Source organism: Pteropus alecto, unplaced genomic scaffold, assembly GCF_000325575.1.
Source record: "Pteropus alecto unplaced genomic scaffold, ASM32557v1 scaffold79, whole genome shotgun sequence".
NCBI lineage: Eukaryota > Metazoa > Chordata > Mammalia > Chiroptera > Pteropodidae > Pteropus > Pteropus alecto.
In genome coordinates, this window is record NW_006494612.1 from 4,438,317 (window position 1) to 4,465,423 (window position 27,107).

General features: G+C 33.3%; 1 protein-coding gene across 5 annotated transcripts in view; it reads left to right on the top strand.

The window, feature by feature from the left end:
• Window positions 1-27,107, top strand: part of AFG1L (AFG1 like ATPase) — a 168,560-nt gene that overhangs the window by 62,405 nt on the left and 79,048 nt on the right. For 4 of the 5 annotated variants that reach the window (XM_025042398.1, XM_025042400.1, XM_006926054.3 and 1 more), the window contains exons 4-6: window positions 4,597-4,698; window positions 5,620-5,750; window positions 13,995-14,094. In XM_025042398.1, the coding sequence (XP_024898166.1) occupies window positions 4,597-4,698; window positions 5,620-5,750; window positions 13,995-14,094 (333 nt within the window). The remainder of the gene's footprint in view (window positions 1-4,596; window positions 4,699-5,619; window positions 5,751-13,994; window positions 14,095-27,107) is intronic. The other variant, XM_025042401.1, reaches the window with a different exon arrangement.

The following is a 27,107-nucleotide window of genomic DNA, read 5'->3' on the forward strand; positions in this document are numbered from 1 at the left end:
CATGTACTTGACTTGGGCTCTGTCATGCCTATTTTACTCTCTTTTGACACAGATGTGTTGAAATGATTGACTCAGGTGGACCCTCAATCCAGGGAACCCCAGTAGAGTTGATATGTAAATTGGAGGGATTATCATCATGGTTCAATCTTGAAACAAAATGTTTTTATCAATAAAATGCTTAGCACATGTCATGCAGAAGCTGTAGTAGTAGTATTTTGTGGCTTCATTCTTACCCTACAACGTGGTTTTTGACTCCTGGCTGCAGTGGTGATGGCAGGATTATTTCTCCAATACATTAGTAGAGAATAAACGAACTTTTTGTTGAACAGTCCTTTTTCTGCTGCCTCTTGGTTGAACCTTTCCTATTTCACATTGATAATTTCATCAGTCGAAAGGTAAGCTGGTTTTAAGATTAGGAGTTGGATAGCAAAATTTGACTGGGCCTGGAGGCAGTGAGGAGGACACCACTTACATCTCCTTCTGCAGGGGACCAACTATAAAAAGGATGGCACTGGGTGGGGTATGGGGTGGGGACTCTCAAGTAGTTAATTTTGGTTACCTATCTATAGGCTTGAAAGTTAGAACGTAAAAAAGAGTTTTAGGTTTTACGGATTACTTTCCTAGCAAGAATCTTCTGAGAAAAATACAAGGTTTTATTTAGGATTCTGTAGAGACTAAAGCAAGATTGTGACATAGGTAAAATTTAGTGTTGTTTTTTTCCCTTTCCCAATATCTCTTGTCCTCATTCTTCCATTCTCTTGACAAATGTTTGTTGAGCATCTGCCTGTGTCAGGTAGTTTGTTGTTTCTAGACATGTAATGGTGAATTAAAGCAGATGCAGCTTTACTTACCCAAAGCTCATAAGCTGTTGCAATGGCGTTGAAACTTTTTTGAATGTGACCCACAGCAAGAAAGATATTTTACATCCTGACCCAGTGTATGAATACACACTCACCTGAAAAATAGTTTCAGGAAAGAAAACTTACCCTTACATGTGACATATTTTGACATTTTCACATGGAGTATCACTCTACACCTGAGCAGCTAATATTCAGCCAGTGACTCAACAGTACCCATATGGTGGTTTCTGGAGCTCTTCATTATAAGGCCTCCTTCTCTCTGGCACTTAGTCTTGCAGATTTCACCTGTGTTGGACTCCCATAATTCTGATCTCTTGCCCCAACTTAGCCAGACCTGGGTATTTTACTTGGATTCCCCCTTACTGTGCATCTATCTAGAAGGTGCTTCAAGGCCAAAAGCTGGAGTGATATAAGGCTCATCTTGTTTTTTCCCATCTTTCAGGGATCAGAGCCTTTTCTTGCTTCTTTTTCAATGTCTGAAAACATTGGTTTTATATATTTTATCTACTTTTGTAGTTGTTTATATTGGGATGATAAGACTAGAACCAGTTAATTTCACATGGTCTCTCACAAGTTTTCATTTTCCTAATACACATCGCTAAGCCTTCCCCACTCCAAAGTTATACAGATGTTCACATATGTTATCTTCTGAGTCTTTCATTTTTTTTTTTAGCATCTTGGATTCATCTGAAATTTATTTTAATGTGAAATGTGAGGTATTGATATAGTTTTATTTTTTGCAAATGGTTGGTATTTGTCTTTAGCAGTTAATTTTTTCAGATACACATATATATACGTATATATATATGTATATATACATATATATGTATATGTACACACACACACACACACGCACACACACACACACTTGGGTCTACTAATTTGGTTTGATTTTTTAAAAAAAATCCAGTACCACTCAAATGTAATTTCTCTAATTTTATAATACATTTTTATTATGTAGTTCTTCTCCCTTTCCTCCTTGCCTCCATCAACCTTTATTACTTGGTATTTATCAATTTTTTGGAATATTTTTGAAACTTTTTTTTATTCACTCATGTGAATTTTTAAAGTGTGGCAGGTGTTTATTTTGTTTTATTCAAATGTTAAGTACTTTATATTTTTAATTGTAGATCTTAGGTATCATGCCATATCAGTACATATTGATCTATATCATTCATTTTACTGGATGTATACTATTTTGTTATATGAATGTTCTACAATTCACTTAACCAATTTCCTGTAGATAGGCATATATATATTATATATATATATATTTTTTTAAGAGATGATAGACTTTAGAAGCATGTTGTCAAGTTAATCCTAAACTGATTTTGATTGGGATACCATTGAACTTTGAAATAATTTAGGGAGCAAATATCTTTATGGTATTGATTTTAGTTATGAATATTTTAAACCTTTTGATAGACATTGACGAATGACTTCCAAAAGGATTGGTCTTACACCCCCACTAGAAGTGTGTCAGAGTGCTTATTTACCCACATCCTCAGCCACATAAAAATGGTAATCATTGGTATTTTAATTTGTATTCCTTTTATTTCTGATGGAGTTAAACTTTAAAAAATATGTTTAAAGCTATTCATATTTTTGTGTTGTTTGAATACTCGTGTTCTTTGCACATTGATCATCGTTTTCTCCCCCCATTAATTCTACATTGTTCAGTATTCTTTTGGTTGCAGAAAAAAAAAAAGTTGAATTAGCTGAGCCAGCGAAGAATTTAATGGTTGGTTTAATTATTCCATGAGGTAATGATCTTATTGAGTCATGAATAGAGATATGAGCCTGATTCAGCTATGGATAGAGATGTGAGCTTAAATAATATTTTAGGAATCTCCTTCTACTCTCCCTATCCCTTCTTCATCTTTTGGTTCTGCTTTCCTTATTTTTGGCTTCATTCTTAGTAAGAATTTTCTGATGTTACAGGAAAGATGGCTCCTGGGATCTTCTAGGTTGTTCTATTAAAAGGAGAAGAGATGATTTTCATTCTAAAAATCTATATTAACTACCCTCACAGAACCTGACCTAATTGAGTCACATACCCATAGAAGGACCAACCACACTGTATGGGGTAATGGGGTATTTTTATTGGTCCACTCTGTGATTGATACCCTCATAGAATCATTCTAAGTAGAGAAGTTTTCAGAAGGAAGAGATTTAGGACAGACCAAAAAAAAAAAATCCATTGTAGTTTCTAAGAGCTCTTTATATCTTAAAGACATAAAAGGTTAAACTCCCAAGTTTCATGAGAGCAGACATTTTTGTTAGTTTTGTTCACTAGCATGTCCTAAGTACCTAGAATAGGGCTTCACAATTGGTAGGCGTTCAGTAAAAATATATTGATTAAATGAATAAGGATATTAATTTTATTTATGATCATTTTGGTGTTCAGAAGGTTGATTTCATGTAGACTAATCTATCAGTCTTTTCCTTTATGATTTTCTTTTTTTCACTTTTATCTCCAGAAACTTTTTATAGGATGGTCTTGTTATATTTTAAGCCCATTTTTTAAAGATCACAAAGACTACATTCAAATATATATTATTCACATTTTTGGTTAGATAATTCATGACTAGATCAAGAAGTATACTATGCTTTATGAGGCAGAATTTGAAACTTTATTGATTTACCTTATCAGATAAATGTAATTTAAAATCTGTTGCCACTCACTCTATCAAGAGATATTGCACAGAATATTTTTGCAAAATAATTACTTTTCAGTCTAAGTGGCCTCTTTATTAAAAATCTGTTCAGTAAATTGTATTTTTATATGCAGAAAACGTTCTGGAAATTTAAATCACACAGGCACAAAGTGTTCCTGTGGAATGGAGGAAAGCCCTAAAGATTTAAGATTCAGATCTCACTTCCTTAATTGCAGACCCTGCGAGAAGAACATGGGCACCGTGGTGGGTGGTGGTAGGAGACGCAGGAAGGATTAGAGACAGGACCAGCATGCCCTGGCCTGGCCTGCCAAGAAATGCTTGGTGTGAACTGAGCTTGAGCACTGCCACTGTCCCCAGAGCCCTGGGCTTTCTACTTGGGAATAGGCTTTCCGTGCATGTCCATGATAAATGCCCAGGCTGTTGACTCTTTGATTACTAATGCAGTCGTAATGGTGAAAAGTTTCAGAGTGTTGAAAATTACATAATTTAATGATAAGGACTGACCATATCAGAATTTCAATTTTGAAAGACCTATGTTTTCAGATTTTTAAAAAGTGTTATAATTGGCAATTCTCCAGGTCTAATCTACATCTGTTACTTATTTTCAATATTTATATTAGATGCTAATCTTTACTTTTTTATTTTTCATTTTTTAATTTTCCCATAGTGCCTAACACAGTTCACGTTTACTAATGGCCCAATAAATATTTATTTAATTAAGTTATTTTATCCGTACTGGCACATTTTGGAAGAGAAACTGAACAATGAATAATCTTCCAGTCTTTTCAGTTTATGAACATAGTTCTCTGGGGGAAATAGCCCCTTGTAATGTTAACTAAATATTATATTTCCTAAAAACAGGATTTTTACAGAAAAGAGAAACATCAACATTTTATTTTTAGCTAGTTTAATATAAAATATAAACACTCCTAAAAAAGTAACTTCGTCTTAAGCTTTTCAGTAGAAGAGTACGGTTTCATTATCTCAAAGCTAATGAACAATCATTAGAGCAATCAGTACATACTGTTTAATAGTATTCTTTTTTTTTTTTTTTTAAGGTACAGGGAAAACAATGGTGATGGACATGTTTTATGCTTATGTGGAAATGAAGAGGAAAAAACGGGTTCATTTTCATGGTTTCATGCTAGATGTTCACAAAAGTAAGTGATCAGGAAGAAGTGATTTTTTAGTGGGCAAACACTACAAAATAGTTTCCCTCATCTTTTAAAATTCTTAATATTTTAATCTTTTTAAAAATAGATTTTTGCTTAAAGTAAGATTTTGTTTGGTTTCATTTGTTTTGTGCTATATTGAAACAATTAATGTGTCCAGAGTTGGTCCTGCAGACAAATCAGTATTTCCAAATAAAAGAATAGAAGTTACTACTTGAAGGGCAGGCATTTTCTCTTTCTACTAAGGATCAGTAAGAAATGTTAAAACCTCATCTATTTCAAGAAGTTATTCTTGATTAGGTCATTTCTGCTGTATCTCCTTAGCATGTCAGCATTCAGTTTGTACTTGTATATATGCCTTATTGCTTTGTCAGTGTTCTTATGTTACATCATTTTTGCTATCAGCTACACAATAACCTCCTCAAGGAAGGAATGTTTTTTTTTCTTCTAATGTATTCAGCATTTAGAATACATATAATGAGTAAAGTGGGTATGGATTTAGTGTATTAGGATAGAGACAAGAGAACATTCTGTTTAGATATGCTAGACATAGAAGAGGCATCCCTGCCCGCATCCCTGAAAGTTAGGACTGAGATTGATTTGTTGATCCATCTAGTCACTGTCTAGTCATCTAGTCTATCTCTTTGTCATCTCTGACATGATCGAAGAATAAAGGTGGAATGACCACAAAGTATCCTTACAACCATAGAAGTATAATAACATGTGAACAACTTATTTGGGGATAGAAAAAATGCAACCAATTTCAATAATCACATTTGATTGTGGAATTTAAACTTAATTTTTACCTTTACACGAAAGTTTCATTTAGAGATTTAAAAAGTGTTATAGTTGTCTAAAATGTATTATTAATACAATGTTTGATTTTGTGTTTAATTTCATTCATTTAAGGAATACACCGCCTTAAACAGAGTTTGCCAAAAAGGAAACCAGGGTTCATGTCTAAATCATATGATCCAATAGCTCCCATAGCTGAAGAAATCAGTGAAGAAGCATGTCTCTTATGTTTTGATGAATTTCAGGTAATGCAGAGATGATTCATGGATGTAGAATGGTGTACCGAATGAACTGTGAAAATTTAAAGTCTGTTTTCAATTTTATCATTGCTTAAAAGTTGATTTGATACATTATCTCTTATGACTTTAATATTACTGTCACAGCTTGCACAAGGCAGATGTGGCCCATCTGCTTTTATATGGTCAGTGGGAAAAGAATAATTTTTATATTTTTAAAGGATCATTAAGAAAAAGAAAAAGAAAATGCAACAGAGACCATATGTGGCTTGTAAAGCCTAAAGTATTTACTATTCAGCCTTTTATAGGAAAAGTTTGCCCATCTCAATACTCTAGTCAGTGGATTCACATTCCCCCCACACTATGATGGAGATAATGTAATGATTACCTAATAATGTCTTTAAAGATTTTTCAAGTTTTTTTTTAAGTGTTATATAAAAAGCAAGTGATTCACACATCTCATTTAAGCTTCACAGCTTATCTGTGCTAAAGGGAGAGAATTGTCCTTGTTGAACTTTTATAGTTTTTTTCTAGTTTTAGGATTCTCTGCAATGTGCATTTAAATTGGTAGTAAATTATTTCCTAACCTTTATTTCTTATGAGAGCAAATGTGGCATGAAAGCTAACAGCATGTCTTATGCTTACTCTGTATCCTATGTTATGCCCAGTGTAGTAATAGTAGTGGTAGTAATAATAATAATGCTAAATGATACTCTAGATTAAAAATTACTTCTTTTTTATTTGCTTTACTTAGTAGTCTGAAATGTAATAGTTGGTTTTCTATAATGCTTATCATAAGAGCAACTGATTATTGGAATGAAAATAGAAAAATTTACAAGTACTGAATATAAGCTTAAAAATAAAGCTTCACACTAAAGCTTTTGGAAAATATTTCTGAAGCTGAGTGCAGAAACTCCTGTGTCTGATTGCCTAGAATAAAGGCCTAGAGAACTTTCAAAGGTAGAAAACTAACATTCATGTGTGTCTACTCTTTAATAGGCTTGGGTGATTCACACAACTCGTTTGATATTTGTGATGAAGTGAGAGAATTGCTCTAGTTGAATTTTAAAGTTTCTTCCAGTTTTAAGATTCTCTGAAATTATGTATTTAAAGTGGTAATGCGTTATTTCCTGGTCTTCCATGCTTAAAAACCTGGGTTAGTGGAAAATATGATGTGGTCATGATGCCTTTATCCCAAATGAGACAGCTCGACCCACATAGCTAACAATGGTTTTGATTTATGATAGATGACAAAGAGGAATTTCACCAGGAGTGGTGTTAAACTGAACCAGCTGGGGAAGAGGAATATTTACTTCTTTTCTCCCTCAGTCATAGTAAGACAGCTTGGCATTCACCTTTGTATCACAGAAGTACAAAGGTCTTCGAAAGAGAGGCCTGTGGAAAAGAGATGTTTCCCACTACTCTGAGAAGGTATACTCAGTACACCAACGTGGTAGTGCAGAAAGAGAAGGGCCTCATGTAGTTCTAAAAATAGCATCAAGTTAACCGTTGTGGTGCCTTCAACAGAAAGTCAGTGACGAATCAATAAAGAACATCTCCCTTCTTTTCTCATTATGAGTCTCTTAAATTATCTCTAAATAAAATTGAATTGGCACAGCTAAATTTTTGATTAAGTTAAACATTAAAAAGATATATTAATAACCAACCTTTGTAAAATGATTCATGGTTTACAAAGTATTTTTATGTCCTTTATTTAATCCTGTAAAATAGTTATTACTGTCTTCATCATATAGATGAGGAAAGTAAAGCATTAGAATTTCCTAAGTAGCATGTAAAAATCATTATTCTTAACTTAAAAAAATGTATATTTTAAACAGTCAGAGAAATGGTTGCCATGTCGACATGAGGACTTCTGGCAAGGCTATTTCAGAAGTTTGGGAAGCAATGAGAATCTGTCTGTACGAGGCGCCAAATTACCCATTAGGCTTGATAGTCACAGCACCTGAGGTCCATGATACTTTCAGGGATTCATGAAAATATTTTAATTTCTTATAAATTTTGAAGAAAAATGAATATATCAGCAATGAATCCAGGTTGTATATGTATCTATATTATACTTGTTTTATACCAATGCAGTTATAAAATCTAATTTATATATAGTTAATTAATTTGTTAGTGAGGAAGGTGCTCACAAAGGTGAAAACGCCTAGGGCCCGTGGAAGTCACAATGCTGCCCTGTTAGTGAGGTCCTAATAGAAACCTTCCTGGTTGCCCTGGGCATTTTCTGTTAAGTTAAGATTGCATAAAGTTGATACCTGGTTGGGGAGAAGGAAACAGAAGCAACTATCAGGATATAATATTCTAAATGACTTGAGTCTTGCAAAAGAAATTCAGGCAACAAAAAGGGTTTTTTTCAACTTACATATTAAGAACAAAGGAGAACAAGACAGAGACAGGCTCCTTGCTTATAAAATGTTGATTGCCAACCAAGAGAAAGAGATGTAATGGAGCTGTCTGTCATTGCCTGCCCTACCTAGAGTTGGTTTGATGTTCATTCCTTCATTTACTCATCCATCCCAGTTGCTTTAAAGAGTCTTATTCTATACTACAGGACCCTACCTGTTCCACAGTCAAATGGACCATGTCTGGACATCTGATCTATGAGTAGCTAGTCCACAAGCTTGTCCACAAACTTGGACTTGTGTGCTGTGGCCTAGGGTTGGGCCAGTCATATACCTTCTCTCTCAAATATTTGAACCAAAAAGCACAGAGGAAGTTCCCATTTAGCAATGAGACAGGAGTAAAGAGACATAGGAAGTAACCGAATCACATTAGAGGCAAGAGTGGTAGGGTGCTCCCTAGACAGTGGCTGAGCTCTCCAGAGCTACCTCTAATCCCAGCCTGGTCTCCAGCTGCAGTACCAGGAAGTGCTGTTCCCCTTCTGGAGTCTTAAGTAAACCCCCTTTCTTTAGCTGGATCTCCTGTTTCTTGCAAATAGTCTTAATGAGAGTGGAACTATTCAACTCATGTTTTGTTCCTGTCTTCTATGTCAAGAGAGATTTCCCTGTGATCTATAAAAGAAATCAAAAATAGAAGTACTGTGAGGAAATGTCACGTTCCTTAATATAAAATTTTCTCCAATGGAAAGAGAATTACCTGATGAACTTAAGCCCAAGCAAAGCAAAGAGATGAGATATCTACTAGGATGCTTTTGGCGGCAGTAAGCCCAACCTAAAAGGGCTTAAACTCTAAGGCAGGGGGGATATTATGCTACATAAGATAGTGTCATTCCTTTTGCTCAAAACCTCGTGCTTCCTCTCTGACTTTCTCTGCTATGCTTTCAGCCTAGCTCTTTGTTCCCTACTGTTTTCAATCCTATTTTCTTCATAGATTAGGGAATCATAGCTAATAATAGGTGTTATACCAAATGCTTCTTTCTTACTAGGACTCTGAAGAAATATGCACAGAGATGATAAAACAGTGCTGAATGCCAAATTGATTACTTTTTTTTGAGTCCAAATTTCAGTGTAGCATTCTAGAGTGTTAGAGTTGACAACATGAGAGACCCTCTTCTTTGAGTAAGTTGGCCTGAATGTCCTAGAATGAAAAATGTTAATATTCTTGCCCTTTTATTTCTTCTGCATTCCAAATGTGAACCTTGGAGCTGACCATTATATGCAAGAAAAGGCCAATATTTGAATATGCTAATTATTGAGAAGAGCCACAGAAAGCGAGAGTATGAGGGCAAGAATGTGTCCCCTAAAGTCAGAGGCCATCACAGAGCTGAGCCTGGATTTCCTGATTTCAGTATTCTGGATGGTCTTCTGTTGGTCTTAAGGAAACTCTTCTAAGACACTAAAATTGGATTATTATACGTCCAGATCTTTTGTCCCCTTTTTCTAAAATTCAAGAGGGTGAAAGGTTACCCTAAAACATTACTGTACCAACGCTTAATATATTCCTTAATATATTTAGAACAAATAGGCAGAACCTTTGCACTGGATGTTCTTTCTGCATGAAACACTGTTCCCCAGATACCCATCATAATATTATTCAGATCTTTGCTCAATTAGCTCCTTAATGAGGCCTATCCAACACTATTTAAAATTGCAATTTGCCACTGAACTCCACATTTCCAATGCCCCTTACCCTGTTTTTTTCATAGCATATATCACTTTCTAACATATATATTTACTTATTATGTTTACTGTTTATTATATGTATTTCTCCACAATGTAGACTTGAAGACAGGAATCTTTGTTTTGCTAATCGATGTATCTCACGTGTCTAGAACAGTGCTTTGAAACGAATGAATGAATGAATGAATAATATAATGAGTGAATGAATGAATGAGTGAATGAATAAATCCTAGTACTAAATAACTATTGAAGTAGTCCTCCAACTAAGTCCAATTTCTTTTATATATAGTAATAACCCACATTTTTTCCTGTCAACATTCTGAATTATCTTAACATTTTTGTCCATCAGAGTAAATTAACTTGGAGAAGCTATGGCTAATTAATAAAGCAGGAGTCAGTTGGTATAGCCAAGTGCCAAAGAATACTCTTTTGATATTGTCCCCATACTTGAATTTTTTTCTGTGTTTGTTTATGTTCTAATTAAAAGCCACCTTTTACGAATTATCTGAGGCAATGCCCATTTATTAGAATGCTTACATTCTATTAGGTATATTCTGTAATATTAACTACTGTTTACTGAGTGTTTTCTATATGCCGGTTAACTACTGTATATTACGCTACTGTATATTACATCTACAGCTAAAATTCTATACAGCTATATATAAATAATATGGAATTATACTAGCATACATGCCACACATAGGTAATAGTCATAGTTAACATTTCCTGAGGATTCACTATATGTAACATAACAATTTTGCAAGTATTGCTTTCATATATTGATGAGGAAATTAAGGGTCAGAGAGGTTAAGTAACTTGTCCAGGGTTGCACAGCTGGTAACTCAATTTGAACCCATCATCAGTGCTCTTATTCACTAGTAAGAACAGCTATGTTATATGTTCTCCTTGGTATATGATGTCTTCTATTTTGTGTATAAATATACAGATCTAGGTAGAGCTAGATAGGCTTTTAGTAGATGCTTGAATGATAGAACCTTAAACCTGTTTAGGCCTAGTACAATACATTACTGATTTACTAGAAAAGAATTTTTTAGGCACTTTAATCTTAACAACAGTATGTTTATAATCACTACTCCTCTTTTAAAATTGAATCTTAAATTGACTTTTAAGTAATTATTATTGGGTTTTAGGTGATATTAATTAACAATATTTATTTTACTGGGGAGATGAATGGGAATTATTGCTGCTTAAAAACAAGAACATATTTTTTCTTTTTTTGCTCTTGAATTTAAGGCATTTTTCACACTATGTTTTGGTAGCATTCAGATTGCATTTATAGAATGTATTCCTCATTAGCTTGGTCATCTTTAGTAAGTGTAGCATTTCAGTTTTACTTGTGGTATCAGAAATAGTATTCTTACTTTGAGAATTTGTCTAGATGGGTTTTTATGTGTTTTAGTGGCTGAAATAAAAAAATAGGTTTTCCTTAAAATTTTTTTAGTGTCTTTCTTATGCCTCCTTGAATGCTTATATTTCTTATTAAACTATTTATGATTCCAAAGATATCAGAATACTGAAGGAAATCAACTTAAAAATATGTTATTTCTTCTTGCCTTTTTTAAGGGACATTGGTTAGATGTTTTCCTAATATGGTTAAAAAAAAGATTTCTGATGAGCAGAATATCATGTAAAATTCTCCTCTGTATGCTATCAATATCATTAAAAAATAGTTTTGACCGTTTTTATAAAACAGGAAAGCTATTAAAAAGTGCTAATAAAAATATATGCTTATTTTTGTGCTAATACTAATTACCGATAATGCATGCTTATGTTTGTCACTCATTACATGGCACTGCACCAATCAGTGGATGACTGAAACTCAAGCACTTACACATGTAAATTAACTATTAGATTTTTTTTTTTCTTTTTTACTTAAGTGAGTCATAATGGAAAGCAACTCTAGGTCATAAAAAAATCTTTTCTCTTTAATGCTAATGAAATGTCTCCACTCTCTGTATTAGCAGACTACCCTTATTGGTAATCTGTAGCCTTCTCTTTTGTTCCTGGTAGTAATGAAATGCTGGGTGCTGAAAAAGCCCACTCTTCAAGAATGTGTGGCCAATTGTCTTCTGTTCACTCATACTGTAAAATTACTGTTCCCCAGCAAAGCTGAACAAGTACAGGGGCAAGATCAAAAGAGTATTCTTTGGCACTTGGCTACACCAACTGACTCCTGCTTTATTAATTAGCCATAGCTTCTCCAAGTTAATTTACTCTGATGGAGCAAAAACCACTCTGTAGTACAAAAACAACAAATGATAATTCAACCTCAAGTCTTTATTGTTTGCTTTCTCCAACTTTCGGTTTAAACCTTTACAGTGTGTTACAAGCTAAATGTCCCTTAACTTTTCTGAACCTTATCGCTCAAAAGCTATTTTAACTTTTTTTCAAAAACATCAGTGAGATAGTCAAGTGACCATTTTTATTCTCTAAAATTGGGTAACTTTTAATTGATTTCATTCTTTTTAAAAGTCAGTATATTGGGAATCCAATTTAAAAGTGCAGTTGCTTCTAAAATTTGCAAGCTGTTCTGTCCTCTCATCAGAAATGCCACTGGTGTTTGAGCATTTGAAAAGGGCCTTCTCTCTGAGTGTTTTTGCGGAAGCAAAATTTGACAGTGATCCTAAGCTCCAAATTAATTAATATCAGTGCCACTTTTCTTTTCATTTTATTCACCACTTTGTAAGTTCCTGAAGTCTTTTTAATTTAATAACCTTTAGTAGTTTTTTAGTTAATGTTTTAAAGTTATACCCTGAGACAGAAAAAATATCTGTACATCCCCATATCTTGGTCTTGTTTTGTTTTGTTCAAGTGGGAAGGGAATAATTAAACTTTTGAGTAAGGTATCAGCTGTAAAGAGAAAAAAGAGTGATTGAGACCCTTCCAACCCAGGTTGTTGTTAGTTGCACTATAACCAGTTAGTTGGTAACGTAGTATTTTGGTCTAATTTGAAAGAATTACACTATTTTCCGTGTACTCTAACAATGTGATATATATTGTGAATATGAAACAAGTTTTATTGCAATTATTGAGAATGTGCTATTAAAGAAAGATCAAAACATTTTTACATTGGGAATATTTAAAACACATTATATTCATAAGGGAAGGTGCGATGATTAATATCAGCCTTCATTATTCATTTATTTTTGAAGTCAATTTCCTTCCCTCCTTAATTTCTGTATTTCTTTGGGATTTTTAAAAGCTTTTCAAAATATTGTCATTAAGCTTATTTGTTAATTGTGGATTTTTAAAAATAATTTTAGAAAAGATCAATAGTTATATGTATCTCTATACTTAGATGAAATAATTTTATCTTCATTATGCATCTCATTTTGTCAGAAGTTATTTTTTTAAAGCACTGTGTTAACCATTGTAAGTTTTTAAAAAAATTTTTTTCTTTTGTAGAAGGAATATTTGTGTTTGCGAAGGTTAGCAGAGACTGGCTGTGCTGGAAGTGACTGCAGTGCCTTTTGATTATTCATGGACAGTAATAGAAGGCACTTAAAAAGAACAATGAAATTGCTTATTTTTGTGATGGGCCATCTGTTGAATTGTTTTGTGCAACAATTGCACAATAGTATCTATGTCATATCATTCTATTTTCAACAGCAGCTGATTATGTTTCACTGGCTACTTGTCCTTATTTCTAAAGTTCCATGGCCATTTAAAGTCACCTTTTCAGAGACCTTTGTCAGAAGGTATTAGAAATCTCAAACAGCCAGTGTGTTTTTTTTTTTTTCTTTTTTTCTCTCTCATCTTTTTGGAGGCGGGGGAGGGGGGGGCTGTGGTGCGAGTAAGAAGAGGGAGTTGGTCATGTTAGTCCTAATTAATTAGACTTCCTAAGTGTTTAGGACAATTATCTGTGCCTTCCACCTGTAGTTCTATAAAAGAAGTTAACATAGAATCATTTGATAATTTGCGTAGAAATGATAGGCTTGCAAAAAAGAAGAGTCAAGTTTAAAAGACTGCAGTCTTTCATGCTTTTAATTATCGACTCTTTTTTTCATGATGATAATTAGAATTTTTCTCTTGGAATTCACTTCCATCATTTTTTGTTTTAAAGATGAGCCATTAGCAAGTTTGTTAGAGCAGAAGTGAAATTAAAATAAAACAAATGTGTTGTTGTCCATAGGTCACTGACATTGCTGATGCCATGATTCTGAAACAGCTTTTTGAAAATCTGTTCAAAAATGGGGTCGTCGTTGTGGCAACATCTAACAGGCCACCGGAAGGTAAAAACAAACATTGTGCTAACCTCATCTAATTAGGTGGAAACTAACAAGCTTTTAGAAATCCATAATTTTGTACTTATTTTATTATGTTAATAAATCTGGACTTTGCTTATCATTACTTTTGTAATTCACGTCCTCTGAAAAACCAATTGGTATTTGTATTTGAAAAATGTTTATATTCGTAGCAAGCTAAATCCAGGTGATCTCTCGTGTTTGAGGCACTTGCTGTTTTTTTCTGAGTACTAGATATGTCCTATGTACATATCAAAAAAAACGCAGGCCTTTCTAACTGCTTTTTATAGGCCATAAATGAAATGAAAGACGAAACTCCTAACTGAATTTTAGAAAAAGACTTAAAACTTACTTGTATCAGTCATTTCTAATACTTCATTTAATTTATCATTTCTAAAAAAGCACTCGTGGCTTATTAGGAAAATATTTAAGAAGTAAAATTAAGTCATATTTAGATAAAAACAAATTTATGATCTAGTATCTTTCAGCTCATTATGTGGACAGTTGAAGGTCTAAAGAACCAAAGATAACATTTTATGCATTCTTAATGTTAACATCTTTCTGCCTAGAATGCTGTTCTTCCATATAGGCTCTGTCCTTACCTCCTTCTGGTCTTTCTTTGCTGAAAAATTACTTTGCCAATGAAGCCTAGACTTAGCTCCCTGTTTGAATCTATGAACTTTCCCTTTTTTCTGGCACCGCATTTCCTTACCTGCTCTATTTTTTTCCTGTAGCACATATGGACCCAGCATATACTTAACTTATTTATTGTGTTTATAGTTTATTGTCTGTCCCCTTCCAGGAGGCAAACTTTTGTGAGGGCAGTGACTTTTATTTCTTCTGTTCACCTGTATTCTAAATACCTAAGACAGTGCTTAGCACACAGATAGATTTTAGTGAATAGTCTCAGAATGAGTGTTGAATGCATGCATATTTTAAAAGGATCTCTCTGGCTACAGTACTGAGAAGAGACTGTTGGGGATAGGGTTTCGAGGCTGGAAGTAAAAGACAATTTAATAGATGATTGCAGCAGTCGTGAGGGGAGATGAAGGAGCAGTAAAGGTAGTGAGAGTGGTCAGATTCTAGATATATTTTGTAGGCAAAACCAAAAGGATTTACCGATGGATATGAAAGAAAAGAAAAAGAGGAATTAAGAATGATGCAAAGGTTTTCGCCTGAGCAGTGGGAAGGGTGAAGTTGCTGTTTGCTGAGATGGTGAAGACTACAAGAGAAGCAGATGTGGGTAGGGAGATGAAGTAGGGGTTCTATAGTGATGAAGCAGATGCATATAAGAGTTTGGATTTTAGTGGAAAGGTTTGGACTGGAGATATAAATTTGAGAGTCATCAGTGCTAAAAGGAAGCCCGAAAGAGCAGCCAGTGAGGTAGGAGGAGAACCAAGGGAGTGTCAAGTGAAGAAAAAGAAAGCCATACAGAAAGGAGGGCTGCGATCACATTTGTTAAATGTTGCTAGGAGGTGAAAATGAGGTGGAGAACTGACCGTTGGAATTGGTAATGTAGAGTTCATTAGTGAACCTGAAAAGGGCATGTAATGGTGTGTGGGTTTTTTAAAAAAATATGCACGTCACATTGATGTGACATTTTGAATTTGTAATCTACTCATACATCTAGATCTTACTGTGTGAACTGCTGTCAAACTAGGTTGCTCTCATTCTTTATTGGTGTAGTTGATTTCTTTTTCTTTCTATTACATTTCAGCCTTTTAGTTTGCCTGCATTGTTCCATTGAGTCAATTTATTTGAAGTATGATTCCAACATGAGTTATTTTTAGCTATTTCTACTAACTGCGACATTTCTAAACTTGGTTATCATACTGTTATGTTTTCAGCCATTCATTAATTAAAGTGTTTAAATAAGATAGGACCATTAATTAAAGTGTTTAAATAAGTTTAGACCCCTGTAGTATACCCCTGGACGCTTTATTTTAGGGAGACATCAATTAATTAATTAATACTTTTGGATCCAGTTATTCAAACAACTATAGTTATATCTAATCTATTACATACGAATGATTTTGTCAGATGCACTTGTTAAAATCCATAATGTTATGTATAGCATCTTGTAATTTACTAGTGTAGCAACCATATGAGCCAAGCTTTTTAATATTAGATCATCTCTGTAGGTGAGAGTGAGGCTTGAGTCTTCTCTAGCTGACTGGTTGACTTAATAGTGTCATCAATATTATCCCTAGATAGTCAGTGAGAAGCTATGTTCATAAATAGCAAGGTACTAAAGCAAGATTGGAAGCCCTTCTGTTAAAAGGAAATTGCAGTTGGCTGTACAGGCTACTGCAGTGTGGTAAACTGAGGCGGGACAACCACAAGGAGAGGTTAAGGAACGTTCTAGAGTTCAGAGCTTTGTAGGAGTGAGCAGAGTTACAGGCCCACCAAATTAGCATGCAGAAAGCCAAGGTGGATCCACCCTCTGTAGAAGAATGAAAGTTCAAGATGCAGAATTGCAAAAATTGGGCATTAGCCACAAACTTAAAGCTTTTTCTAAATATAAACTGTAGGAGAGACACTTGTCATACACCAGGTTTCTTAGCCATGTCAGATGAACAGTCATAATAACATAAAGAAGATGGCATATCTGCATATATAAATATACATTTATATATAAATATTTTAAATATAATAGAAAGGAACTGACATATCTATCATTATACAAGTAATACAAATGTTTATATATAGAAATAGAAATATTTTTATGGGTGAAGAAATAGACTCGGAGATTAAGTATGGATGTAGGAAAAGGCAAAACTATAGGGCAAAGAATGGATCAGTGGTTGTCAGGGGCTGAAATGAGGAAGTGTTTCAAAGGGGTAACATGAGAGAATTTTTTGAGGGTGATGGAACTGTTTTGTAGTGGTGGTGGTTACCTGTGTTAAAATTCATAAAACTGTACACCCCCTGAAAGTTAATTTTACTATATTTAGATAAAAAAATGAATCACATGGATAGCGAGTGGCAGAGCAGAGGCTAGATTCTAGGTTTTGTGACTCATTTAAGACATTGCCCCTTATAGTTCCTCCTTGTTGATCATCCTTGATCTTTGCCCTGTCTCACATTAAGAGTGTCCCCTTTCCCAACCATGAAAATGCATTCAGCTTTTTCTTTAGGTCACAACTTTTAACCGAGAGCCCCCAGATAGGTGCTTATTATTTTTTTAGTAGTATCTACTGTTCTCAGAATTTTATAAGAGATGGAGAAGAACCTTCCTGGCAGAAGATTGTGGCAAAGCCCAGTGGCTGGAGAGAGGATGGCACATTTGAGGAACTGAAAGATAGCCATTGTGGCTGGAGTGCAGCGAAGGAGGGTCAGTAGGATGCAGTGAGGTACAAAACGAATCTGGAGAAGTGAGAGCTAGACCATATAAAGCACTTATAATCATTCTGAATTTTATTCTAAGGGAAATGAGAAGCCATTGAAGTGCTTTAAGCAGTGACTAGTAGGATTGAAGTTGGAAATAATCACTCTAGTTAGGGTGTGGAGGTGAATTATGGGAATGGGGTGCAGTGATTTGGTAGGAGACATATTAGGAGGCTATTACAGTACACCTGGAAAAAATGATGCTAGCGTGGTATAAAGCAGTGATTCTCAACTGGGAGACTCTTCTGCCCACCAGGAGATATTTGACCACGTTTGAGACCTTTTTAGTTGTTACAACTTGGGGCAAGAGAAGGGTCCTGCTACTGGCATCTAGTAGGTAGGCAGAGGCCAGGAATTCTGCCAAAACATCCTATAACATACACGGCTTCCCCCCACAACAAAGACTTATCTAGTCAAAAAAGTCAGTAGTACCAGTGATGCCAATGGATACGGAGAGGATAGATTTGAAAGATATTTAGGAGATAAAATGGATAGCACCTGGTTATAGGTTGGAAATTGAGGAAGTGGGAGAAGACAGTTTCTAAACTTCTGGTTTGTACAGGTGGGTGGGTAGTGGTACCTGTCATTCAATATACACAGAAAAATCTGGACCTTATCTATTGCTCAGTGTAGAAGTGCATGTATTTTTCCTTTCTCCACTAAGTCTTTAGCCTCTCTGTTTAAATTTCTTCCAATTCATTTATCTCATTCTCTTCATTTCTAGTTACAATGTATTAATTTAATGGGCAAGAATGGGAGCTATTGTTGGTGGAGGTTACAATCATACTCCAATCTTTTATCAACTAATAATTGTCAACTTATAAACAGATGAATTATTAATTTTAATAGAAAATGATCAGAAGCATTAATAAATCGAAAATTTTAATAGACAATAATTGATAGGCAAGTAAAAGCAACATCAGAATTTAGGAATGTAGGAGAGAAAATAGTTGTGGTAGGGACTGGTCTGGGAAAGTCCTGTAGAAGAGAAGAAAGGGAAGCAATACTTGAGGGGGTGAAGGGAATAAGCTACCAGAGTGACTGCCTGTCTGCCACTGTTTTTTCTAGCCCTAAATTTTAATTCCTACCTTGCTTGGGTCGGTCCATGGCCTCATCCTCTATACACCATGTAGTTGTTAAAACCCAAGCTGGTGTCAGCTCATGATTATTCCTTTAACTTTTAGCTTCCTGTTTGTTTGGTTGTTTTTAGTACAACATTTGTAGTACTACTACTTTGTATTTTCTAGGGTAATTTGGTTAAGGCTCTTTAATTTGGATCAGATCCAGAGGAATAGGAAGTTGCTGGGAAATTTTCAGATAAAACATATCTAGAGAGAGTTTGTATTCAATTTCTTGTTTTTTAAAACCTCAAGTAAGTGATTTATTTAGCAATTTTGTCATTTAGGTAAATACTTCATATGACCTATGTACAAATAAACACATTTTTACTTTTGAAAGATTATATTGTAAAGTCATTAGAAGAACCAGAAACAAAAATCCACAATTAAAAACTCACATATATGCTACTTACTTTTCAGGTTCTAAAATAAAGTTTTGTTAATTCTATGATATTCTAGTAGGGAAAAATAATATTATAAGTTTTAAATGCATAGAGACCATAACAATAAATTAATAATAAACTAGGAGATTAAATTAATGAAAATTGAAATTAATAATTAAACAACTTATTCAATCAAAAATAATAGTATATCTTTATGGGGATATAAAATATGTAAGTTGAAATGACTATGCTTCTTTGACAGTAAACTGCAAGGTACTAGAAAGAAAAAAGTCCCCTATGGACTGAACATAGCAGAACTGTGAGAACAGTATGTTCTGAACTTTCTAGTTTTTAATCTACTATTTATTATAATAAAAATGCTACAGATAGCATTAGAATGTCTAAGAATAATCTTGTATTACTTGGATTATCAGGCAATAACACTATGTGATCCTTCAAGCCAATATATCCATAGTAAATAAAAGACTGGATATCACTAGAAAATTGGCTAACAGTTATGCGCTCACACACATACACACACACACACACACACACACACACACACACTAATGTAATTTATTATATTAATACTTCTAGGCAGAAAAATCAGTGGTGTTCACCATAAAAGCTGAAAGAGCATTTGGCAAAATTCAACATCTTTCTTAATAGAATCATACTGTAAAATTTAATTAGACGGATAATTTCTTAATATGATACCAAATATGTGTATATCAGTTCAGAAGTCACAATTATGCTTAGTGGGAACATTGGTAGTTCTACTACAAGTATGAACAAGCTAAGGATGCCAACTATCACTTTTTAACATTGAACTACAGTACAGACAGATTATAGAACAACTAGGTGATAGTAAGGGGAACCAAGGAAAAACCACATGTCTTGATTATAGGGTTTCACTAAAATTAGTCATACCACTCCTTTTTCAAGGTATGTAAAAAAAAAATATGGGAACAATAAGTAGGAAAGAGAAGTAAGCACTAGAAATTTTCTATTTTCTAATTTTTTAATTAGACTCTGCGATACCTATATTTGCAGAAGACACTGTTTACATCTTTAAAATCTCCAAATAAGCTCATAGAGCTAATAGTGAATTTAGCAAAGTCACAGGTTACAAGGCTAATATGCAAAAATCAATGATATTTTACATACTTGTGGCCAATAATTGGAAAACTGAAATGAAAAACCAATTTTTTACAATAGCATCAAAAACATAAAGTAATTAAAAATAAATTTAACAGAAACTTTCAAAAACTCAGCACTGAAAAATATAACACATTGCTGGGAGAAATTAAAGAAGGACTAAATAAATGGAATGATATACTATTTTCTTGTATTGGAACATTCGGTTTTATAAAAATATTACTTCTTCCCAAATTAATCATAGATTCAGTGCATCACAGTCATAACCCCACCATGCTTTTTTTGGGTGTAGCGGGGAGAATAGAGATTGACAAGTCGATTCTAAACTTTATATGGAAATGGAAAGTACCTTGAATAAGCAAAATAATCTTTAAAAAAACATGACAAAGTTGATGGACAAACAATAGCTGATTTCAAGACTTACTATAAAGCTACAGTAATTAAGATATATGGTACTGTCATAAGGATAGAAAAATTAATCAATGGAGATTAGTAATTGGAATGAAAAATAGCCCAGAAATCGATGTCTATTTATAGGATCATTTGACTTTTTGACAAAGACAGCAGGAAATCTATTGGGGAAAAAATGATGCTAGGATTACTGGTTGTTGATATGGAAAATAATGAACTTTGACTACTACCCTACATCGTACACAAAAATTAATTTGAGTTGGATCATAGACCTAATTAAGCAAAGAAGCTAAAATTGTAAAGCTTTTAGAAGAAAACACTGATGTATATCTTCATGACTTGGGGGTAGGCAAAGATTTCTTAGACAAGTCACAGAAAACAATATCGTAAATAAAAATTGATAAATTAGACTTCAACAAAATTAACAACTTTTGCTCCTTGAAAAGCACCTTAAGAAAATGACTAGGCAAGTCTTGGACTGGGAGAAAATATTTATAAATCATATATTTGACAAAGGGATGATATTCAGAATAAATAAAGAAATCCTAAAAGTCAGTAATAGAAAGACAACCCAGTAACAATTGGGCCTAATTTTGAAAAGGCACTTATTTTGGCCAGTAGGCACTTGCAAAAAGGCCCAGCTTCAATAGTTATCCAGTAAATACAATTTAAAAGCACGATGAAACGTCATACTCTACAGCCACCACAACAACTAAAATTAAAAAGACTTGCAAAACTCAATACTTATGTGGATGTGAAATAACTAGAACTCTTGTACACTGTTGACTGGCTGTAAAATGTAAGATATATGTGGAAAAAAGTTCTGTATTTTCTTATGAAATTAAACATACGTCTATCCTATGACCCAACAATTAAACTCCTAGCTATTTACCCAAAGAAATGGAAAAAAGAGGTTCACAAAAGACTTGTACAAGAATGATTATAGCAACTTTATTTGGAATAACCAATAACAGGAAATAACTCAGGTATTTATCAATTAGAGGATGGATGAACAAACCATGGTATATTCTATAAAATTGAATACTATTCACAATCCAGAGGAATGACCTTGTAACAACTTGGATGAGTTTCAGAAACATTAGGCTGAGTTAAAGAAGCCTTATACAAAAGAATACATGCTCCATAATTTCATTTTGATGAGGTTTTAGAAAAGGTTTTATGGTTTGCAATAGGCATTGTAGTACTTATCTTTAACTTATCACAGTTTACTTTCAAGTGATATACCACTCGAGGTATAGTGTTAGAACCTTACAACAGTATACACCTATTTCTCTCCTCCTAGGCTTTGTGCTATCATTTTCATTTTACTTCTGTATATGTTATAATTCCTATAACATATTATTATTAATTTTGCTTTAAATAGTTATCTTTTAAAGAGGTTTAGATAACAATTTTAAAAGTCTCATATTTACCCAGTTACCATCTCTGGCCCTCTTTATAGGGTTTCGTTCAATCTTATTTTTCTGCCTGAAGACTTCTTTTTAAGATTTCTTGTAGTTCTGTTAATGAATTCTTTCAGCTTTTGTATTTCACAAAATAAGTCTGTGTTTTAAAACATATTTTTGCTCAAGACAGAATTCTTTGTTGACAGGTTTTTTTCCTTTGTCCTTTAAAGATGTTTCTCCACCATGTTCTGGCATATGCTGTTTCCAATGAGAAGTTGCTATCATTTTTATCTTTGTTCCTCTATATGTAATGTATCTTTTTTCTCTGGTAGCTTTTAAGTTTTTTTCCCCTTCAATCAGCAGTTTAAGAGTTTGATTGTAATATGCTTTGATATAGTTTTCTTCATGTTTCTTGTGCTTGGGCTTTATTGAACAACTTATATTTAGGCTTTATTGAGCAACTTAGATTTATGGTATTATAGTTTTCATCAAGTTTGGAAGTATTTTGGTCATTATTTCTTCAAATATTTTTTTCTAGCTCTTCCTCTTCTCCCTTTCAGGTACTGTAATTACACATATATTAGGTTGCTTAAAGTTTCTCCATACCTCACTTATTCTTTGTACATTTTTTCCTACTCTTTTTTTTCTCTCTGTGCTTCATTTTGGGTAGTTTGTATTGCTATGATTCTAAATTCAATAATATTTTCTTTTGCAGTATCTAATCTGCTGTTATTCCCATCCAGCATATTTTTTTCCCCTCATATATTTTAGTTTTCTTCTCTAAAAGTTTATCTTGGGTCTTTTTTACATTTTTCATTTTTCTATTTATTATGGTCACTCTTCTAGCTGCTTAAACACATGGAATTCAGCAATAACTGTTTTGATCTTCTAAAGTTAGTATCTGTGTCATTCCTAGGTCTGTTTCTGTTGGTTGATTTTTCTCCTTGTTATGGGTCATATTTTCCTATTTCTTTTCATGTTGTAATTTTTATTAGATGTCAGACAATATAAATTTTACTTCATTGGGTGTTGGATATTTTTATATTCCTATACATATTCTTAAGCTTTATTCTCTGTGTTAGAAACTGTTTGATTTGGGGGTATTGCTTTTAAGCTTTGTACAGTAGGACCAGAGCACTATTTAGTCTAGGACTAATTTTTCTCATTACTGAGATAAATCTCTTCTCAATACTGTACCTGTTACCCCATTATTACGAGTTTATCCAATCTGACTGGTGGAGACAGGCATGTATGAGTTCCAATGATGATTTGCTTTAATATTTTTAGGTGATTTTTTTGGGTACCCTGGCTTTGGGTAGTTTCCTCACACATGTACTGATCATTACCCATCTTGGTACACAACTGGGACCCTCAGCAGATCTCCGGAGCTTTTTCATTGGGCAGCTCTTTTTTTTCTGGTACTCTGCCTTATGAACTGTAGCTGCTTTTTCCTCTCTGGACTCTCATCCATCTCCTGAATTCAGGGAGACTACCAGGTCCTTCTTGGTTTCCCCCTCCCTGTTGTAGACTGTTTTAAACTTTTCCCAGGCACAGAGCTGGGGCAATTGTAGAACTCATTGCATTTCTTTCCTTCTCAGGGATAACTATCTTTTTTTTCTCTAATGTCCCATGTTTTCGTAAAACTGTGAATAGCAAGTCTGGGGATTATGGAGGGTTACTCTAAAAGTCTTTCCACTATAGTGAATTCAAGGAAGGCTTGATAGAAAATGTGGCATTTGAGCAATAGATTTGATTGTAGAATATTAGGAAAGAAGGTAGAGACAAAGTCATGAGCTCATGCCTTCCTTCCTCTCTGCTTATTTTTCCAAGATAGTCTAGTCCTTTTGTTACCTTTGTAAAGCTGCCTTTGAACCATCCTCCTCTCCAGATTAGTAGCTAGCTTCTTGCTCTGTGTGTTATGTTTGTACTGTGTGTCTCTTTTTCCTGGTATCACAGTTATGTCTGCTTGTGTCTGTCAGCTGTGATAAGCCCAACTGGTCACAAGTGGTTCTGAAAAAGTCTGTAAGTTTTAACATCATTGAAGACCTTGACTCTAATCTTAGGTATACCAATTACTGCCTGGGAATTCAAATTATTTTTAAAACTCTGAATATTAGTTTCTTTATCTGTAAAATGGAGGTAGAAATATCTACTTTGTGGGGTTATAATGATTTGTATACGGTGCCTAGCGTGTTACTTGGCTCCTGGTGGATGTTCTGTAAGTCTTAGTTCCTTCTTTTATTCATCTTTTGTCTTTATCACTCATTTCAGTGCAGACACATAGTAGGAATTTATGAATGTATGTTGAATATAAAACTATAATATACCATAAAATGAGAGCATTTCTTTAGCTGTATTATTAACACATTTAGTAAAATACTATTTTAACTCCAATTAGTATTTTAAAAATAAGCTAAGTAGCCGTTGTTACTTAAATTGTCTAAGGGTACCATTTTCTTTTAATCTGTATCTTCTATAAAGAAAAATCTCCTGGAAGGATAAGTCAGATTAGTTTCATAAAGCTGTATAATTATTTTGTGTTCATTTATAAAAAAAACCTCCTTTTAATTACCTATCCTAAAAGTTTTTCTTACTCTAAACTGATAAGTATTTATGTAAATAAACATTATTCACTCTGTTGGTTTTGATACTTGGATTTTCAAAGAAAAGATCTACATATCCATGTGCATCTCCGAAGTATTACTGTAGATCCTTGTAATTACTTTAAAAATGCTCTTTGCATTTATTTCATCTGTAAGTATTATTACAGTTATTCACTGTAGAGAATGTAGAGGTCCTTATACCAGTCTCAAGAAATGAATGTCCCATAATCCCAGTATTCTGTCTTATATACTACATGCTCATTTAGCTTTGTTCAGAGATCATTAAAAATTGTAGACAAGAACTTATGCTGAATTTTTAAATAGTATTTAGTAAATAAAGACAAATGTCAATATAAATATATTATAAAATCTTTATTTCTAAGAAAAATAATGTTAATCAGTATTAAAAATTTTGGTAGCTAAATAACATTTCAAGAGATGGATATATTGCATTGATAATTAGCATATTATTTGAATTGTAAAGAACTCTTCAATTTAATGAATACAGTCCTTTTTCACTTAAGTGTCCTATAAAAACCTAACGGTTTTCAAGACAAGTGAATTCTGTTTAGAGTTTTGTTTAGAAAATACTTTTCAGAGCATAAGGTTTGAATTATATATTCTTATAAAGGCTTTTTTGTTGTTGTTAACTCTTTAAAAAATAAATCTTGAAAACTTAAAAGCATTGATATTCTACTTGAACTTTATTGATGCATGGAAATCTTTTAATCAAGAATGTTACAAGTGGGCCTTTACATCTCTTTGCCATTAACCTACTTAAAGGTGCTTGCTTGTTAAGTTACATTTCAGAGCCTATATGTCCATAAAAAAAGATATTCCATGAGTAAGACTGAAAGGCTAACTTAACATAGATGAACTTTCATTAGTGTAATATCTTAATTTAATTCTGTAGCATTGTGTTCTTTGATATTCACTAAAGTTGTGTATGCTTTTTTATTTCCTCAGTAAATTTTCAAAGAACTTATTGAGGCATAATTGACATATAATAAATGGCACATATTTAAAGGATACAGTTTAAAAAATATTGACATATGTATCTGTGAAATCACCATCACAATCAATAAAATGAACATTTTCATCGCACCCCAAACTTTCCTCATCCCTTTTTTTATCTTTCCCTGTCATCCCTGCCCCACATCTCCCATTTTCAGGCAACCATTGATTTGCTTTCTGTTACTATAGATTAGTTAGCTTTTTCCTAGAGTTTTATATAAATGGACTCACACAGTATGTGCTCATTTTTTTTGTGGGGGGTCTGGTCTCTTTTACTCTGCATAATTATTTTGAGATTCATATGTTTTGTTGTGTGTATGCATGGTTTATCCTTTTTCTTGCTGACTGGTATTTCATTGTACATATGCCTGTTTGTTTATCCATTCGCCTAATGATGAACCTTTGGATTGCTTGTCATTTTTGGCTATTGAAAACAAAGTTGCATTTTTTAGCTATTATGAATAGCTATTATGTATAAAGCTGCTATAGACATTGAGTGTGATTTAAAAATTATTTTATTTTCAGTTTTGCCTCTTTCTGGCAATCACAGCTATCAACTCTTATGCAGCAATGTTTTTCTTCCCTAGCAACTTGATAATTAGGGAAGACTATGAAAATACCTAACTTTAAACCCTGCATTGCCCCTATTTTACTCATTCAAGGTATCGATTATAGGAAAGAAAACATCTTGTTTTAAATTTTGAAATCCTTATAGCCTGGTCAGCATTATTACCTTTTATAATATCCCTAAATGAAAAATTTAAATGTAACTGAATTAAAGCTTCTAGTTCTTAATTAACCAAAGAGCTTATGCAAATACTTTCTTCACTATAATGATGTTATGATGAATATTTTTCTAAAGAGAATAAATGTTTCCTAATAACCACATTTTATTTCCATAAGTAAATGTGGCAGTTGAAGTCTTTCTTAGTTATCAAATTTTCTCTAAACAAAGAAACTATGGAAAGGATCCCATAATACAGTTCTTTAAGAAAAATTAAGACAATAAGCTAATTTGTGGTTTTTATTATTGAGAAACTTTTTACTGTTCTCATTTTTATGAATACTTTCATTTTAAAAATCTCATTACTTTATAGAGTTGACTTGTAAACAGAATATTCTATATATGGTAAAATTTTGACCTCTTGAAAAAATATTTCAGGTCTCCATTTTCAAAGAAAAATATTCAGGACTTAAAATTTGTTGGCCCTTTTTACTTGTTTGCTCTTGACAATATATGAGTATATGTGTGTATGTGTGTGAACATACAGTGTGAAATAAAAAACACCATTCTAAGGCAATAAATACTACCTATTTATATAACTGAATTAGATTTATAGCCTATTAAGAATAGAATTTTGATTTTTAAATAATTTCTTTTAAAGCAAATTGGTCTTAATGTCATTTAACTTAATGTCAAATATTTAATTTTGATACAAATATATACACAGATCTGTCTATTGATGTGTTTTCTTAAAAGGCTATCTTATTACATACTTTTAATTGTGTACTAAGAACTTC